This window comes from Ranitomeya variabilis, chromosome 4 (genome assembly GCF_051348905.1).
Source record: "Ranitomeya variabilis isolate aRanVar5 chromosome 4, aRanVar5.hap1, whole genome shotgun sequence".
In the NCBI taxonomy this organism is placed as follows: domain Eukaryota; kingdom Metazoa; phylum Chordata; class Amphibia; order Anura; family Dendrobatidae; genus Ranitomeya; species Ranitomeya variabilis.
Window position 1 is genome coordinate 630,261,468 of NC_135235.1, and position 20,587 is coordinate 630,282,054.

Here is a 20,587-nt window from a genome sequence, read left to right on the forward strand (position 1 = left end):
ACACATTTTCAAAGGCCCCTGTTATTGTAAGATCCCGCATTTGAGCAGTCCCAAAATTTTCCCCAGAAACCCCCAATTCAGGAACATCGGCCTCACAGGTCACCTTTTTTGTCCTCATCACCAGCTAGGACACACAAGGGGAAATCCTCCACCTCCGACGGGGATTCATCAGGGTTGAGCTGGCTCCCATCTGAGTCACTTGCCACCCCTGCTTTCCCCCACAAGTCCCATAACAGGCTGAAGCCCGCCTGATTATCAAGGGGTGTAATAAGTCTCTGACTACCCCAATATCATGGGATTCCATACCAAAGCTCATTTTTATCAACACTGGCAATAGGGTAGTCCTTGATGTCCCTGTGGATACAGCCAATGCCCACATGTTTCCCTGGGATCAATTGGTGGGGAAGCATGGCCCTTATCAGGGCCACCATACTTCCTGAGTCCAAGAGTCCTGACACCAGCACTCTATTTATGGTCACGGGACATGACTGCAGTCTCTCTCCGGGCTGATAGTCCACAATACCGGTGGGATAAGCATAGTATGATGAGCTCCACCCTAGGCTGCAGTCCATCTGCTTAGAGGACATAGGACAACGGGCAGCTATGTGCCCCAGCCCTTGGCATCTCCAGCAGATCAGGTCTTTAAGAGCAGTCTTTGGCAACCCCTTAGTGACTCCTTGGGATCTCGGACTCCCCCGGTGGTGACTCTTCTACCCCTCATTTGGGTCTTGGGCTCTCGCTGAGTATCCCAGTATGGAGATGCCCCACCTGGTATCCTTCTACAAGTCCAACCAGGTTGTCAGCATTCCGGGGGTCTCCCTGGGCAACCCAAGTCTGCACCAGCCTGGGGAGGGAATGAATAAATTTGTCCATGACCACCCGCTTGACCATCTGGGCTGGAGTGGAGGACTCCAGGTGCATCCATATCTTGACCAAATTCAACAAATCAAACATCTGAGAGCAGGGAGGTTTGTCACCATAATACGTCCAGTGATGAACTCTTTGGGCTCTAACAGAAATAGTGACCCCTGAGTGGGCCAATATCTGTTTTTAACTTGACATATTCCCAAGTCAAAATTCGCTTTCTGGGGTTCGCCAGTTAGATAAGGGGCCAGCACCTGAGCCCACTGCTCCGGGGGCAGCCTCTCCTGCTCTGCAACCTGTTCAAAAACAGTCAAAAATGTTTCTATATCATCCTCTGGGGTAATTTTTTGCATGGCTTGTCTTACCGTTTTCCGGATGTACGAAAGACTACCTTGACGTGGCCTTGATGTGTGGAAGGGGTGGTTTCCCTGCTGCAGACATCTCCCACCAGGAGTTCCATCTGAATTTGCTGTTGTTGAATCTGCTGCATAAGGAGCTTATTTGTCTCCTGCTGTACCTCACGGAATTGTTGCTCGTCACTGCTGATGCTCTTGATGTAGTTGGTGTTGCTGTTGTTGACTCAGGACCAAGTGCTTGATTGGTTCCTCCATTTTCTCCGACCGTTGTTCCATCTCTGTAGCCGCCTTCATCCAGGACATATGATTTGTCCACAGCTGCTATCCGTGTTCCTGGAATGTTACCTACATCCAAAACACCACTTGTGGAAGGTTGGCTCACTTAGCTCCTCCCCGAGGTAGACACAGGAACACTTTTAAGTTAAAAGTTTCGGGGTGGATTATTACTTCATAAACTAATAAGCCCAAAATAGTAACAGAAACACAGCCTTTCTGGCTCAAATAAAAGTCCTTCCCCAGTATGGCTCCTGTCTTCTGGGACAAACACAGAGACAGCTCTCTCTGGAGTAGTCTGGAGGCTTCCTTCCCCCAAGACAGCACAGACAGAAAAAAAAACACTGGCTGGACACTTAACTCCCTCCAATCACACCCTTGAGGTAGGTATCCCGCTCATTTCTTACCTACTCACCGAAACCCAGATCCTGTAGACGACTGATTACTGTCAGCACGTAGCATGCTGGAGGGAACCTTATGAGTTTCACATCACACAGGATAACAACCTTTGTGACACATATCTCTCCTCACATAGGGTGCCAGTGACCCTGTCACAAGGCGTGCATAAAAGCTCGATCCACCACAGTTTTGTGCACTTCTGAAAAGGACAACGCTGAACAGAGGCCAGACGGAGTCAAGAATAACTATTCTGCCTCATTATAGTGAGTGGCTCCATCGTGAATTTCATCTGAATCACGTCACTAGGACATTTAGATGGAGACCCCGATGTACGTGCTCAGCGTAGAGTGCCGGATGAATGTGATCCCAAACGTTATGTAAAATATTCCCAATAATAGCTTTAACTCAATCCCACCAAAAAACAAGTCCCCATTCCAGTCTGTCATCAGTTAAAAGAAATATCGGGGGCTTTCACGTTACTGATAATACAAATGCTCTAGAAAAGTGAAATGGCCCCTCAGCCCCCAAAAGAAATTAAGCACATTCTGTACTCCCAAATCCAAATTCCCCCTCCCTTTTGAGCCCCAATGTGCCTAAACCACATTTAGTGTCCACATGTTTGGCATTTCTGTAGCGATGACAGCCCATCTAATTTACAGTAGTTTACAGGTGCATGCCTCCAGAAGCACGAGCTGGGCATAATTTACAGTGCACTACAATATTCTGGTGGCTACAATGTACTGGGCACTACAATGGCAGTTTGCAATTTTCACTCCGCAACATCCATTGCTGCTTGTTTCTGGAAAACCCCCATGGAGTCAAAATTGTCACTACAGCTGTAGCTAAATTCCCAAAGGGGTATAATTTCCAAAATGGGGTCACTTGAGGAGGTGATTCTGCTCTTTTAACACTTAGGGACTCTATATATGGCATTTGCAAACTATTCTAAAAAATAATCTGCGCTCCAAGAGGCAAATAGCTCACCGTCCCTCCTGAGTCGTATGGCTAATCAGTACTGTTCAGCCACAAATGCAGTATTTCTACATTCAGCAAATATTGTGTGACACATTTAGGTGTCATTTTTACTTATTTCCCAGTGTGAAAATGTATAATGTGTGACTGAAGCTAAATTTTGGTGGTAATTTTATTTTTTCTTCACTGCCCAATGTTATACAATTCTGTGACTCATCTGTGGTGTCAAGATGCTTGCCACACACCTATATACATTCCAAGATGGGTCTATTTCACAAAATGGGGTCACTTATGGGGGGTTCATTGTTTATGCACATCAGTGGCTCTCCAAATGTGACATGGCATCCGCTAATGTTTCCAACCAATTTGAGCTCCAAAAATCATATAGTGCTCCTTCACTTCCGAGCCCTGCCGTGTGCACCCAAACAGTAGTTTTCCACATACAGGGGATATTGGCATACTCCGGAGAAATTGCATAACAAAGTTTGGGATCCATGTTCCTGTTAACCTTGTGAAAATAAAAGATTTGAAGCTTAAAGAACATTTTTGTGGTAAAAATGTTATTTTTTATTTTCATAGTTCAACAATATAAACTTCTGTGAAGCACCTGGGGGTTCAAGGTGCTCGCCACACATCTAGATAAGTTCCCTGAGGGGTCTAGTTTCCAAAATTGTGTCACTTGGGGGTTTCCACTGTTTAGGCACATCAGCCGCTTGACAAATGCGTCATGGCATCCGCTAATGATTCCAACAAATTATGCATTCAAAAAAATTAAATGGCTCTCCTTCCCTTCCGAGCCAAGCCATGTACCAAAAGAGTTGTTTTCCCCCACATGTGGGGTATTGTCGTGCTCAAGAGAAAATTTTAGAATGGGGTCACTTTTGGGAATTTTCAGTCGTATAGACCCCTCAAAGTGACTTCAAATGTTATTTGCTCCCAAAACAAAAGGTCAACTTTTAACTCTTCTAACTTCCTAACAAAAAAAATTCTTACAAAAATTGTGCTGATGCAAAGTAGGCATGTGGGAAATGTGATTTCTTAACTATTTTGTATACATCAGTCTCTGATTTAACCCCTTTCCGAACTTAGACGTATAGGTACGTCTAAAGTCGCCTACCCCGTTTGCTGCGGACTCCAGCAACAAGCCTGCAACTTTTCCTGCACATGTCAGCTGATTTTATCAGCTAACATGTGCCCCTAACAGATGTGGAAGGAATCTCGATTCACCTGCAGCTGTTAACATGTTAATTGCCGCTGTCAATCTCTGACAGCGGTATTTAACATGATAGCGCCAGACGCGCGTCACAAACCTCACATAACACCTATCGACGTGAGGCCAGAGCTGAAAAAGGGGATCATTTTAGCAACCCACAGCAGGGTAATCGTATGATCGCATCTTCTAGTCTTTCATGGAGATTATTGAAGCAAATGAAAAGTAAAAAAAAGTTTTATAAAGTATAACAAAATAAAATATAAAAGTTTAAATCACCCCCATTTCAAAATAAAACAATTTAAAAAATATACATATTTGGTTCATAATCACCCATTCTATCAATATATAAAAATAATTAATCCGATCGGTAAACAGCGTAATGAAAAAAAAATCAAAACACCAGAACTATGTTTATTTTGGTCTCCGCAGCATTGCATTAAAATACAATAATGGGCGATCAAAAGATCGTATTTATGCCAAAATGGTATCAATAAAAACATCAGCTTGGCTCGCAGAAAATAAGCCCTCACCCAGCCCAAGATCACGAAAAATGAAGATGCTATGGCTCTTGGAAAATTGAGCTTTTTTTTTTTTTTTTTTTTTTTACAAGCTTTGGATTTTTGTTTCACCAGTTAAATAAAAAAGAACCTATACATGCTTGGTATCTACAAACTCGTAGTAACCTGGAGAATCATATTGGCAGGTTAGCTTATCATTTGGTGAACATGGTAAAAAATCAAAAACAAAAAACAATTGTGGAATGGAACATTTTTGCAATTTTACTGCACTTTTTTTCCCCATTTTCCAGTACACGATATAATAAAACAAATGGTGTTTTTCAAAAGTACAACTTGTGTTGCAAAAAGCAAGCCCTCATGTGGCCACATTGATGGAAAAATAGAAAAGGTATGGCTTTGAGAATAAATGAAGCAAAAAGCTCAAAAACAGAAAAACTCAAGGTGGTGAAGGGGTTAAGGGCATAAAAATTAAAAGTTTGATCATTGCAAAATTTTCGCCAAATTTCCAATTTTTTCACAAATAAGCACAAGTCATATTGAATAAATTTTACCACTATTGTGAATTACTATATATCCCCTTCTGCCTCTGGCATATTCTTGGATGGATTCTACTCCCTTTGCAACCTCTAGTAGGTCCCCTGGACTTATCCCCTTCCATTCTGCTTTGGATGCTGTAAGATCTATCCTGATCCTATCCTGGAGTCCATCTACAAATGCTGAAGTCAGCATCTTCATCTTTATAGGGCTGCAAACTGAAAATCCCACGTCAGACCAAATCATACTCAGTCTAGCAAAATATTTTTCATCTATTTCGTCCTTCTAAATGTAACGTCATTCAAAGTCACATAGTATTCCATCTGTTTTTCTTCTACCCACTTCTTTATTCGTTTCCAAGGTTATATATTACTATCTCTGGGGAGGTTATACCTGATGTAGTTTAGTGCCTGGGAGTTGATAGTCTCAAAACTTAAAATGATGTGTCCCATCAGATTTCTGTGTTTCCTTTAGTCAAAGCTTCTAAATCACTCCAGGAACAGTCATAGGTCACTTGAATCTGCTGTAGGCATCTGAAAAATGCTGTTGGTCTCTTTCAGGGTCTGGGAGCTGCTTTAGCATGCCCCGCTGGTCCCCTGGATTCTATGAATGGCATTCTATCATCTTAACCTCCCTGATATACGTGATTGATTTAAAGCATAAAATGAGACTTAGAAGACAAAATGGATACTGATTTACAACATACTTTAAACATTTTTTAATTATTTTACTTATTTTTTTTAAAGAAGCATTTCCTTTAAAGAGTGTTAACACATGACTTAGGATAAGAAGCAAAGAAATTCTATTTTACAGACACTTCTATTAGGTGGTACCAGTGTTTCTGTGTTCGTACTGTCTGAAAATAAATAAAAATGACTACTTTCCTTTGTGAATTTTCTGATGTGCAATAAGATTTGATTTTTGTGCAAAACATTTCCCACATTCTGAACATGAATATGGCTTTACCCCTGTGTGACATCTCATATGGATAACAAGATTTGATCTATTTGTAAAACATTTCCCACATTCTAAACATGAAAATGGTTTCTCCCCAGTATGTGTTTTGTGATGTTTAACAAGATATGATTTATCTGTAAACACTTCCCACATTCTGAACATAAAAATGGCTTCTCACCAGTGTGTATTTTCAGATATTTAACAAGATTTGGTTTACTTGTAAAACATTTCCCACATTCTGAACATGAATATGGTTTCTCCCCTGTGTGAATTCTCAGATGTTTAATAAGATGTGGTTTGACTCTAAAACATTTCCCACATTTTAAACACGAAAATGGTTTCTCCCTTGTATGAATCCTCTGATGTTTAACAAGATGGTCTTTCAATGTAAAGCATTTCCCACATTCTAGACATGAAAATGGCTTCTCCCCTGTGTGAATTTTCAGATGTTTAACAAGATTTGATTTTTCGCTAAATTTTTTTCCACATTCTGAACATGAAAATGGTTCCTCCCTTGTGAGAATTCTCAGATGTTTAACAAGATGTGATTTGTCTCTAAAACATTTCTCACATTCTGGACATGAATATGGCTTTTCTCCTGTGTGACCTCTCTCATGGAAAGCAAGATTTGATCTATCTGTAAAACATTTCCCACATTCTAGACATGAATATGGCTTCTCCCATGTGTGTGTTCTCTGATGTGTAACAAGACTATCTTTTACTGTAAAACATTTCCCACATTCTGGACATGAAAATGGCTTCTCCCCTGTGTGAATTTTCTGATGTGTAACAAGATATGATTGCTCTCCAAAACCTTTCCCACATTCTGAACATGAAAATGGTTTCTCCCCAGTGTGAGTTTTGTGATGTTTAACAAGATAAGATTTGGCTGCAAAACATTTCCCACATTCTAAACATGAAAATGGTTTCTCTCCAGTGTGAGTTCTCAGATGTTTAACAAGATATGATTTGTCGCTAAAATATTTCCAACATTCTGAACACGAATATGGCTTCTTTCTTGTGAAAACTGTTTGATGTTCACAACTCCTTCTATTATTTTTGCTTTGCTTAACAATCTTCGATGGATCAGAAGATAGAAGCTGTTTTAAAGGATCAGGTGACAAATCTTTATTGTGGAAGGCTGGAGATACATCTGTGGCACTGTCAAGCTCTTCACATGTATCTGGTGTGATACTATGGTCATAGGCTGAAAAATCTGAAAAGATCACATGTGCCACTGATCTGCTAGTATATTCATCTGCAAAGAATAAAAAAAAAATTATTTTTACAATAACACAGCCTAAAAATTATATTAATAATATTTATACATTTTATAACGTTTCTACAAAAGTAGTGAAATTCAATTACTAACTGATAGAAGACTGTTGTGGTAACAGTAAATATCAAAGAAGGACCCAGAATATGATGTTAGGCCATATGGTTTGTGCTCCTTTCGATTTTTGCTTTGCTTTTTAAGCCAACTACTCCATGGGAGCATGATTTAGTGTGGCTGTCAAACTTTTATAACGTACTTATTTATATTTAGCGAAAAAATTTACTGTAGACTTCAAAAGAGCACTCTATGAAAGAAATCATCAAAACAGTCCACCACATTCACTTTCCATGTAGCAAATATAGAACCAACAAACAACAATAGAGAAAGTGTTTATGAAACAATATCCAACACCTATAACAACAATGATAAGCTGTTGAATGAAAAACACAAGCAACTCATGTCTTAACCACTTAAACATACAAATAGCTAGTCTGTATTGGAAATGTATTCACAAATTCTCTATTTAAGATTTCTGATTTTACACCGTATATAGCGTCGGACTGGAGCTCTTTGGGCCCACCAGAGAAAATCATTCTTGGGGCCCACTATGTAGCTACATAGAAAACAGTACAAGACCACCAATTGTGCGGTAAAACACGCTAATATCAGGGTATACTATAAGGTAGTACATGTCTTAATGATCTAGCAGGGGTTGGGTTAGCCCCACTCATAGAATATAATATAGTCCCCCTCATAGAATATAATGCAGCCCTCATCATATAGTATCATGCTGCCCCTTCATATAGTATAATACAGCCCCCCATAGAATATAATGCAGCCCCACATAGAATATAATGTAGCCACCTCCCTATAATATAATCCAGCCCCATAGTATTATGGCCACAAGTACCCATTAACATATATACAAAGAAAAAAAAAACAATATTCACCTCTCCTCTTCGTTCCCCCGCTGATCCCGGCTCTGCTCCGGTCTCTTCAGCTGCACTGCTGTCTGCCCGGCACACAGCATGGCGTGCGATGAAGTGACGTCATCGCGGACCCACTATGTCAGAGGGGAATGATGGGGAGGGGGTGTCATTTGATGCCCTCTCCTCAATCATTGCTTTTAACAGTATTGGCGTCTATGATGCCGATGCAGTTGAAGGCAGCGTGGGAGGGGGGTTGGAGGGGCGGCACTGGTGCAGGGCTGGCCCCCCTGACTCAGGGGCCCCATAGCAGCATGCCACTGGCTGGGTGCCTCTGAGGGAGTGGGGGCCCTAGTCTGCCTGCCACTAATGTCGGCCCCGATAGTGGGCAGCTGCGGCTAACCCTGCTTGCTATTAAAGTGAAATGAATATTCACTGTTCTCTACTCCCAAGGGCGTGAGGAGCAGTGAATATTAATTTCTCTTTAGCAGTGGGGACAGGCTTTAGTTGCAGCAGCTGTCTCCTGCCTCCTGCCTCTCGGGCCCCATAGCAGCTGCATGGTGTGCCGCTGTTAGCGACACAACACTGGCTTGGGATCCCTGGGACAGCTAGAGCCCTAGGCAGCTGCCGACCCTGTATGCCAGCAGATGTCAGTGCCAGGGCCCACCAGAGAATCCTCTGATTCTCCGATGGGCCAGTCCGACCCTGAACGTATGTATTTAACACTACAACTTTTAAATTCGATACACTATTCTACATGGCACGTGTGTCACAGTTAATGAAATATTCAATACTGGGACATACACTACGTGGCAGATCCACAGACTGTCTTTTCCTAGCCCTAATGCAGACATTGCATTTTTGTTTAGCATATTCAAAAAAACCTTTTAGTGCAAACCATGTTGTAGTGGTTTCTTTTTTCTCCATGTATAAACTTGGGAATAAGAAATTACAAAGTGATCTTCCTCTCTTTAAGTATCACATATTGATGTACAATTGACAAGTATTTCTGTATAATGTATTTTATTTGAATGAATTGCCTACTATAGGTAAAGGGCAGATGCAGACGGCCATAGATTCTCTTATCCGAGAGAATTGGGAGAATATGCAAATTACACTCTGATGAAAACTCTGATCAGAGTGTGAGCATACTGTGATACAATTCTCTCAGATGAGACAATCGGGGCACATTGAGGAGAAGATAGAGAACAAAATGTCTCCATCTTCTCCATTGTGTCAGGGTGCAGAAATCAGACTGCACTCAGATGTCATCCGAGTGCAGACCGATGATATCCACGCACTAATTGACATGCATGTCCAAGTGCGATTTGATAATCAAATCAAACTCGGACATGTGTTAAATAGAATAACATTGGTCCAAGTGTGATCTGATATGCTATCAGATCATATTCTAGTTGCATGCAGCATGGTATTTCCTCTCCAGTGGCGTAACCAGAGTCTCTTGGGCCCAGGTTCAAGTTTTGGCCCGGGCATCCCCCCATCCTGAATAAATTAATTATATATATTGTGAAAGGTTAAACTAAGATCAAAACTAAAGGGCTTCATTTGGTGTATGTGACTCCATCTTGTTGTTTACGCGATAAATTCTGTTATTTAATTAGGTAAAAGTTCATAGCTGTTGTAAAGCCACATTGTTCCAGCCTGGACAAGATATGAGACTGAGGGTGTATTGTTCTGCGAGACCTTGACGCACAAGCTGTTATGTTTTTTTCCTATGCCACGTAGACACGGCCATATATGTAGTTTCCGGTTTTTCTGTATTCTTATAGGTGAAGTGCTGCAAGTGTGATTTTATACTATTGGTTGAAGTATAACTTGCTAAAACTACAAAACAGATGATATAATAAACGTGATTAGGGATTTACATTGATTCTCCCAAACAGAGATACGTCTCTGTCTGGTCATTCTCAGTTGCCGGCAATGCCCTGTGGATTAATTTGGAAATCACTGTGTCAACCGTGAAGGGTCACTTCAGATCCTCCCCCAACAATATATGCACCTTCCATCGTGGTATATATGTCACTCATCCTGGCCCCCATAGTCCTCCACATAGTATAATGCAACCCCGTAGTCCTCCATATGATATACTGCACAGCCCATATTAGTACATTAGAGAGCCAATATCCTTCATATAGTATAATGCACCACAGAGGCATCCATGTAGTATAATGCACAGCTCATTGTCCACCATAAAGTATAATGACAGCCCATAGTAATCCATAAAGTATAATGCACCCCATAGTCATCCATAAAGTATAATGCACACCCCATAAAGTATAATGCACCCCACAGTCATCCATACAGTATAATGCACACCCCATAGTCATCCATAAAATATAATGCACCTCATAGTCATCCATAAAATATAATGCACCCCATAGTCATCCATGTAGTACAATGGAACCTCATAGTCATCCATAAAACAGGGATTTTTGTGTACTCACAAAAGTACTCACTTATTCTGGTATGATTGGCCCCCACCCCCATCCTTGTATGCATGGCCTCATCCTTATCCTGATATGATTGGTCCCATCCTTTCCTTATCCTGGTATGCATGGCACCATTACACTTACCTTCCCGGCGCTCCCTCGCAGCATCCTGCTCCATTACCAGCAGCTGCTTAATGCTTGTAAGCAGCACATGGCAGGGACATCATGTGCTGCTTTCAAGCCCAAAGGCAACTGCCAGAATACTCAGTGCTCTGCATGCAGGGACTGTTTGCACGGAGAGCAGTGAGTATTCATTGCTCTTCAGTAGCGCGCAATGTCAGCCTTCCTGCTGTGGCCGACGGTCACATGTGCCGATACTTAAGAGAAATGAATATTCAGAATATTCATTTCTCAATTATCGGCACATGTGACCACCGGAAGCAGCAGGAAGTCTCCGGCTGAGACTGTGCGCGCTACTGAAGAGCAATGAATACTATCTGCGATGAACAGTCCCGGCAGCTGCTCTTCGTCTTGATAGCAGCGCATGATGTCCCTGCCATGTGCTGCTTACAAGCATTAAGCAGCTGCTGGCAATGGAGCAGGATGCTGCGAGGGAGCCCCGGGAAGGTAAGTGTAATGGTTTGTTTTTTTTAATCTTTTCTGACGGTGCCATGCATACCAGGATAAGGAAAGGATGGGATCAATCATATCAGGATAAGGATGGGGCCATGCATACTAGGATGGGGGACAATCATAACAGGTAAAGGATGGAGCCCTGCATACCAGGATAGGGATGGGGCCATGCATACTTGGATGAGATGGGGACCCTGCATACCAGGATAGGGATGAAGGCAATCATTCCAGCCAGGATAAGGATGAGGTGGACCATTCCTACCAGGACAGGGATGAGGAACCATGCATACTAGGACAAGATGGGACCCTGCCTACCAGGATAGCGATGGGGCCATGCATATTAGGATGAGATGGGGACCCTGCAAACCAGTATAGGGATGAGAGCGATCATTCCTGCCAGGATAGGGATGAGGAGGCCATGCATACCAGGCCAGGGATGAGGAGGCATGCATACCATGATGGGGATGAGGGCCCTGCATACCAGGATAGGGATGAGGGAGCCATGTGTATCAGGATGGGGATGAGGGGACCATATTTACCAGGATAGGGGATATTTAGTACAGAATTGACCATATTTTTTGTTTCAGTTTTTTTCCCCCCTAATTTTCTCCTCTAAAACCTAGGTGCGTCTCATAGTCTGAAAAATACGGTGTATATATTGTAAAACCCATTTAAATGGATTATGCCAAGTAATCCCCTATCCCGAGACTTCTGTAGTCGCTGGGGTCAGACCGCTAGGACCCCCATGATCCCAAGAACCGGCGCTCTAAAGAAGAGGTCGATCATGCGCACTGCGACGGCATTCACACATGGCTCTTCAAATAACGCCTTTAAGAGGAGTGTTGAAGGGCACGACAAAGTATAGTAAAATCCACTGATCGGGTGTGGGGGTAGGGTTATAGCATGAGGGTTGATGGGGTTTGTGTGACAGGGCTGCTTTTTTGTCCCATTCCGGCCCTGAGCAGTGCTACCCCTGTACTGTCACACTGCTCCTCAGCAAACTTGTTGGGTGTGCCAGATCAGGACAAGCCTCAGTGACACTCTTTCCTCTAACTCTTTCAGCCTTCTAACAGGCAATGAGCTAGCTGCCTCACTGTCCTGAAGCTCCATAATATGATCCTCCCCCATATCTTCCCCAGTGAGCACCTGCTCAGTTAGCAGAAAGCTCATTTCCATATTGTCCATGGATCTCAGTGTTGCCAACTGTTTATTTAGATCCAGTACCTGGGCTTCCAAATGTACAACGTGCTCACATCTCACACAGCAGTATGCACCCTCACATGAGTGGTCACGCATTGCATAAATGTGACAAGATATACACTGCATGCATTGTCAATAATGGAGCACATATTACTAATGGGGATTACACAGCACAGGAATATACATAAGTAGATACCAACAATGAATTAGCATAGATTATGCCTTCTAAGCTCCATGAATCCAAAGTCAGTGAATCACAAGTCACTCACTTAGGCCAAATCACTTGAGAACAAATTACTCACAAATTCTTTCACTCGCTATATTAGACGTTTTCCCCTTAGCTGCAATATAATTCGCAACTCACCTGTGCGGTTATGTGTAGGAATGTCCTCTTTAAACCGCTCATCACTCCTCACAAATGTCTCTGTAGTATTAATATGGGGCAGATCTTTATCCTTTAACATATGTTGTAGAGGTCACAGACAGATGGAGAAATTGTAAGAAATTTTTTCCAAGAACAGAAAAGATTAAATGACGATAAAAAATGACATGACAGCAGTAGTTATCACATAGCTGCAGGTCTCCTGTATAAATCCAACAAGTAGGCTCCTAATTCTAACGAGCAGTTTCCATAGCTAGCAAATTGTGAGAAAATCCAGACATCTAATGTCTGTGATCAGCTTTATCCTGTCTTCTCCACCAAGTATAAAACATATACTGAATGGTAACATTATTGGAGACAACCAATACCATCTTGGATGTTCTTTCAGAACTCCACCAATTTATTATATGATTCCAGTAGGTGTTGATGGTTCTGCAGGATTATTGGTCGTTGAAAACAGGATAATTTTTTACATTTGCCACATATTAGATGGACATGCTGACATGTTCTGAACAACCCGATCTATCTCATCCCAGAGATGTCTAAAAACACCGGGGAAGAAAGAAAAACTCTCTGTCTTGGTTCTTGAAAGCAAACCCATGACTATACAACCATTGTGGCATCAAACATTGTTCTGCTGTAAGTATCTATCTGCCAGAAAAGGATGAAATTGGTTAGTCACAAAATTTAAGTAAGCTTCTGTGCTGGAGAGTCGTACGTTTGGACACTATTTCTTTACCAATGTTGTGGTCAGATACAGTGTATGTGAATGTCCACTGACTGTTCTTCAGAACGATTGTAGATGAATTCCTCTCACATCTTTGTCTTATAAGTTACTTAGAATTGTGCTCAAAAGTTTACATACCCAGAATTTTTGCATTATTGGCCTTTTTTTTCCGAAAATATGATTGATATCTACAAAACCTTTTCTCCACTCATGGTTAGTGGTTGGGTGAAGCCATTTATGGTCAAACTACTATGTTTTCTCTTTTTAAATCATAATGACAACCCAAAACATCCAAATGACCCTGATCAAAAGTTCACATACCCTGGTGATTTTGGCCTGATAACACGCACAGAAGTTGACACAAATGGGTTTGAATGGCTACTAAAGGTAACATCCTCACCTGTGACCTGTTTGCTTGTAATCAGTGTGTGTGCATAAAAGCTGAGTGAGTTTCTGGGATCCAGACTGACTCTTGCATTTTTCATCCAGCCACTGACGTTTCTGGATTGGGAGCCATGGGGAAAACAAAAGAATTGTCAACGGATCTATGGGAAAAGGTAGTTGAACTGCATAAAATAGGAAAGGGATACAAAAGGATATCCAAGGAATTGATAATGCCAGTAAGCAGCGTTCAAACTGTGATTAACAAATGGAAAATCAGTGGCTCTGTAAAAACAAAACCACGGTCAGGTAGACCAAGAAAAATTTTGTCCACAACAGCCAGAAAAATTGTTTGGGATGCAAAGAAAATCCCACAAATAACATCAGTTGAATTACAAGACTCTCTGAAAACTAGCGGTGTGGCTGATTCAAGATGCACAGTAAGGAGACACTTGAAGAAAAATGAGCTGCATGGTCGAGTCGCCAGAAGAAAGCCATTACTGCACAAATGCCACAAAGTATGTCGCCTACAATATGCAAAACAGCACAGAGACAAGCCTCAAAACTTCTGGAACAAGGTAATTTGTAGTGATGAGACCAAAATTGAACTTTTTGGCCACAACCATAAACTTTATATTTGGAGAGAGGTCAGCAAGGCTTATGATAAAAGGAACACCATTCCTACTGTAAAGCACGTAAGTGGATCACTGATGTTTTGGAGATGTGTGAGCTACAAAGGCACAGGAAACGTGGTCAAAGTTGAAGTAAAGATGAATGTAGCATGTTATCACCAAATACTGGAGGCAAATTTGCAATCACCAGCCCGGAAGCTAAGCATGGGACGTACTTGGACATTCCAACATGACAACTGTCACGCTGCTGCTATGCAGGTAGATGCAGCTCCACTAGATGGTAATAGAGTGGAGAGAGGACTGCACACAGCAGGAGCAGACCTGCAGCGCAGCAGCGAAGCCACCACCAGGTGGCATCACAATAGTAAACAAGCCCGGTCGATATTAGTCTGTAGCTCAGTAGCAAGGGAATAATCAAGCACAGAGTCAGAAACAAGCCAAATGGGTCAATACCTGTCAGGATATGCCACAGACAAGAAACAAAACAGCAGGTCAGAGTCCAAGCCAAGTCGGGTACCGGGGAAACCAAACACGAAAGGGGAGCACAGAGTGGGGACGGGAAGAGGGGAATAAACAGACACGGGTACAGTCAGTAAAAGCAGCAGGACGAATCAGTATGCAGAGTCAGCTACACATCACATGCCATAGGCAGAAACTATAACTGACACTGCCTGCAGGATGCATCGGAGCTAAATAGTAATCCTGAACCCAGAATGAGGCAGAGCAAAGTTAACCCTTAACATGATCAGACCGGGAAAGAGAGACAGGATACAAAACCCGGCCTGGATCATGACAACAACAATCCAAACCACAAGGCCAAGTCGACCTGTCCACAGCAGAACAAAGTGAAGGTTCTGGAGTAGCCATCTCAGTCTCCTGACCTCAATATCATTGAGCCACTCCAGGGAGATCTCAAGCATGCAGTTCATGCTAGACAGCACAGGAATTTACAGGAACTGGAGGCTTTATGCCAAGAAGAGTGGGCAGCTTTACCATCTGAGAAAGCTGTCATTGATGTTAGAGGGGGCAATATACGGTATTAAGAAATGGGGTATGTGAACTTTTGATCAGGGTCATTTGGATGTTTTAGGTTGTCATGATTTAAAAAGAGAAAACACAAGTTTGTGGCTTCACCCAACCACTAACCATGAGTGGAGAAAAAAAGTTTGGTGTTATCATTCATAGTCTCTGAAAAAATGGCAAGAAAGCAAAAATTCTGCCGAGGTATGTGAACTTTTGAGCACAACTTTGCAGGTGTATCTCACAAAATTATAATATCATCAAAAAGTTCATTTATTTCAGTTCTTCAATACAAAAAGTGAAACTCATATATTATATAGAGTCATTACAAACAGTTATGTATTTCAAGTGTTTATTTCTGTTAATGTTGATGATTATGGCTTACAGCCAATGAAAACCCAAAAGTCATTATCTCAGTAAATTAGAATACTTTATAATACCAGCTTAAAAAATGATTTTAAAATCCAAAATGTTGGCCTACTGAAATGTATGTTCAGTAAATGCACTCAATACTTGGTGGGGGCTCCTTTTGCATCAATTACTGCATCAATGCGGCGTGTCATGGATGTGATTAGTCTGTGGCACTGCTGAGGTTATGGAAGCCCAGGTTGCTTTGATAGCAGCCTTCAACTCATCTGCATTGTTGGGCCTGGTGTCCCTCATCTTCCTCTTGACAATACCCCAAAGATTCTCTATGGTGTCAAGTTCAGGCGAGTTTGCTGGCCAATTAAGCACAGTGATACTGTTCTTATTAAACCAGCTTTTGGTACTTTTGGCAGTGTGGACAGGTGTCAAGTCCTGCAGGAGAATGAAATTTCCATCTCCAAAAAGTTTGTTGGCAGAGGGAAGCATGAAGTGCTGAAAAATTTCCTGGTAAACGACTGCGCTGACTTTGATCGTGATAAAACACAGTGGACCTACATCAGCAGATGACATGGCTCCCCCAGGGGTGGGATTCAAATTTTTAACAACAGGTCCTGTGTTTGTGTGTAGGAAAACCACATCCATTTTTTAAGCCACACCAATTTACACACACCTTTTCCTCAAACATATACAAGTAGGGGTGCAGTCAAACCATACCTCCCAACATTTGAAGAAGGGAAAGAGGGACAAAGTTTGCAGTGCGCAGAGGCAAATTTTAGGCCACGCCTCTGACCACACCCATTTCACAACTAGTTACACTCATATCTACGTCCCAACCACACCCATTTAGCACTGCTGATCACACTGTTTCATAAACAATAATGATAAACAAAAAAATATGGCCACACATGATGCTCAATACTGTATAATGGCCCCACATGATGCTCAATACTGTATAATGGCCACACATGATGCTCAATACTGTATAATGGCCCCACATGATGCTCAATACTGTATAATGGCCCCACATCATGCTCCATATTGTATAATGGCCACACAGTGCTCCATACTGTATAATAGTCACACAGTGCTCCATACTGCATAATGGCCACACAGTGCTCCATACTGTATAATGGCCACACAGTGCTCCATACTGTATAATGGCCACACATGATGCTCAATACTGTATAATGACCACACATGATGCTCAATACTGTATAATGACCACACAGTGCTCCATACTGTATAATGGCCCCACATGATGCTCAATACTGTATAATGGCCCCACATTATGCTCCATACTGTATAATGGCCCTACATGATGCTCCATACTGTATGATGGCCCCACATGATGCTCCATACTGTATAATGCCCACACAGTGTTCCATACTGTATAATGGCCACACATGATGCTCAATACTGTATAATGGCTACACGTGATATTGCATACAGTATAATGGCCATACATAGTTACTCCTACACACTCAGCTCCGTTCCATACACCTTGCATACATGGCTCCACTCCGTACACCTCGTACACACATGGCTCCGCTCCGTACACCTCGTGCACAGACTGGCTCCACTCCGTACACCTTATACACACACGGCTCCGCTCCGTACACCTCGTACACACACAGCTCCGCTCCGTACACCTCCTACATACACGACTCCGCTCTGTACAACTTGCACACACGACTCCGCTCCGTACACCTTATACACGCATGGCTGTGCTAAATCCACACTGTAAACCCCTCCTGACTCCACACATAAGCTTACCCTCATCCAGCACCATGACAGCACGGCAGAGTCCTGCGATACACAGAGGCCCTTGACCATGTGACTCCTAACTCCTCCCCTTCGGTGACCTCATCACAGGTCCTAGGCGCACAGAGCAGCAGCAGCCATATACAGTATGTGGTGTGCGGCTCTCTGAGGGTGGAGGGATGCGGCACTGCAGTGTGGGACCGCGGGGCACTCTCAAAATTGGGACTGCCCTGTGGGATACAGGACAGTTGGGAGGTGTGGTACCGGATCGCGGCACTGAATCTCCCCGGTTCAGGGAACCGGCTGCTTTTATAATAACCGGTTCCGTTGAACCAGGGAGAACAGACTGAATCGCACCCCTGGGCTCCCCAAACCACCATTGATTGTGGGTACTTCACACTAGACATTAGAAATCAAGGTCCCAGAGTCTGGAGGAAATATGGAGAGACGGACAATCCAAGCTGCTTGAGGTCTAGTGTAAAGTTTCTACAATCAATGATGGTTTTGGGAGCTATGTCATCTGCTGGTGTAGGTCCACTGTGTTTTATCAAGACCAAAGTCAGCACAGCCGTCTACCAGGAAATTTTAGAACACTTCATGCTTCCCTCTGCCGACATGCTTTATGGAGATGGAAATTTCATTCTCCAGCAGGACTTGGCACCTGTCCACACTGCCAAAAGTACCAATACCTGATTTAAAAACAACAATATCACTGTACTTGATTAGCCGGTAAACTTGCATGACCTTAACCCCATAGAGAATCTATGGGGTATTGTCAAGAGGAAGATGAGAAACACCAGACTCAACAATGCAGATGAGCTGAAGGCTGCAACCTGGGCTTCCATAACACCTCAGCACTGCCACAGGCTGATCGTCTCCATGCCACGATGCATTGATGCAGTAATTGATGCAAAGGAGCCCCGACCAAGTATTGAGTGCATTTACTGAACATACATTTCAGTAGGCCAACATTTCGGACTTTAAAATCATTTTTTTAAGCTGGTGTTATAAAGTGTCCTAATTTTCTGAGATAATGACTTTTGGGTTTTCATTGGCTGTAAGCCATAACCATCAACATTAACAGAAATAAACACTTGAAATAGATCACTCTGTTTGTAATGACTCTGTATAATATATGACTTTCACTTTTTGTATTGAAGAACTGAAATAAATGAACTTTTTGATGATATTCTAATTTTGTGAGCTGCACCTGAATATTCATAGAATAAGCTTTCTCTGGGTACTTTTCCTCAATGACAATATTCTCAGTATAATCTCAACATCATAGTTTTTCACCATAATGTCGGTGAACACTGCATCCGATTCAGAGAAGACTAATTATTTGATTTTCTCCTGCACTCCAGGGTCACTGGTCAAATTTTCCATTTTCAGTCAGGAAAGGGTAAGTGTCTAGAATAAATTGTCCATTCAGTGTATAATACTGGTGGATAAAACAAGACTGAACACAAGACCTTCACAGACTTCTACACATCATAGGGGAGATCTCATGACACCTTCTCTCCATCTACCTGATGATCCTGAGGAACATTGGGATTTTACTGTTTACAGTCCTGTGGAAGAAGAGGACGGGGACATCTCTCTGGTGTTGTCATCTCACTGGATAGAACTGGAGGAAACACATACAGGGACTGAATTCATTCTTTACATACAGATAATTATAGGCCGTGTTTATTTAGTCCTGTCTATTACCTGGTGATGTGAGGGGCTGGGGAACCTCCATCATGACGTCCTTGTACTGATCTTTGTGTCCTTCTAAATACTCCCACTCCTTCATGGAGAAATAGACGGTGACATCCTGACACCTTATAGGAACCTGACACATACAATGATACAGTCATCCCCCCTATCCCTCCATAGTGTTACTGTATAATGTCCCAGCATTCCCAGCAGTGTCACCTCTCCAGTCAGCAGCTCAATCATCTTGTAGGTGAGTTCTAGGATCTTCTGGTCATTAATGTCCTCATGTATCAGGGGGTGAGGTGGAGGCCCCGTGATCGGGCTCAGGGGTCTTCCCCATCCCTCAGACACAGGGGCCTGACAGTGATCACTAGAGGTCTTCTTCACTACTGTGTAATCCTGGTTATGGAGAGACACATTAATAAACCTCACTACAGACATTCCCAGAGTCCTCACCTCTCCAGTTCTGTCCATCTGTTATTCCCATAGATAAGAATGATGTAATGTGACGTCATCAGAATCTCTCACCTCTCCAGTAAGCCGGAAGAGGATCTCTAGGGTGAGGTGTAATATCCTCTCCGCCATCTTGTCCCTGTCCCTATCCATCCTTGTAGGGTCACTCAGGAGAATTCTCTTATATAGAAGATCTCCACTGAGAGGATCCGATATTGTAGGGACCTGAATGGGGAGAAGATGACGATGTAACATCATAAAGATCCCATGTAAGAAACCTCCGGAGCTGTTACCGGCGTCACATGATCACTACATCCAGTCATGGCCCCGTCCTGCCCCCGGTATAACACACAGTCCCATTATAGCCACATACAGAGATTTACCACAGGCTCAGCACTGAGGGGGTTAATGTCCTCTGCCCCCGCCCAGTAATGGGGAATCTCCACAGACCTCCACCCGCAGGGCTGCACACTAGATATATGACTGTTCTGTGCGCACAGGACCTGTGATGATGTCACAGTCATGTGATCAGTCCCATGGAGGGGAGGAGCCAGTCTCCATTTTGCTCCATGTGAGAGAAGACATCTGCACTGGTG

The 20,587-nt window shown here is 42.7% G+C and overlaps 2 protein-coding genes across 3 annotated transcripts in view; one reads left to right on the plus strand and one right to left on the minus strand.

Moving 5' to 3' along the window:
* Window positions 1–20,587, plus strand: part of LOC143767249 (uncharacterized) — a 165,395-nt gene that overhangs the window by 103,819 nt on the left and 40,989 nt on the right. The window lies entirely within an intron of this gene.
* LOC143767263 (uncharacterized) lies at window positions 5,852–20,583 on the minus strand. Its single transcript, XM_077255469.1, has 5 exons — window positions 20,375–20,583; window positions 20,067–20,216; window positions 19,758–19,937; window positions 19,551–19,674; window positions 5,852–7,344 (listed from the first exon to the last, which is right to left on the minus strand). Exons 1-5 carry the CDS (start codon window positions 20,513–20,515, stop codon window positions 6,158–6,160), a joined length of 1,782 nt encoding a protein of 593 aa, XP_077111584.1. The 5' UTR covers window positions 20,516–20,583; the 3' UTR covers window positions 5,852–6,157.

What these genes read in the sequence shown, in the direction of transcription:
- LOC143767263 (XM_077255469.1), bottom strand. Translation starts at nt 20,515, where the DNA reads ATGACTGTGACATCATCACAGGTCCTGTGCGCACAGAACAGTCATATA. An exon ending in CCCTCAGTGCTGAGCCTGTG is followed by an intron (nt 20,217 to 20,374) that starts GTAAATCTCTGT and finishes CTCCCCATTCAG; the next exon opens with GTCCCTACAATATCGGATCC. An exon ending in CCAGCCCCTCACATCACCAG is followed by an intron (nt 7,345 to 19,550) that starts GTAATAGACAGG and finishes TATTCTTTGCAG; the next exon opens with ATGAATATACTAGCAGATCA.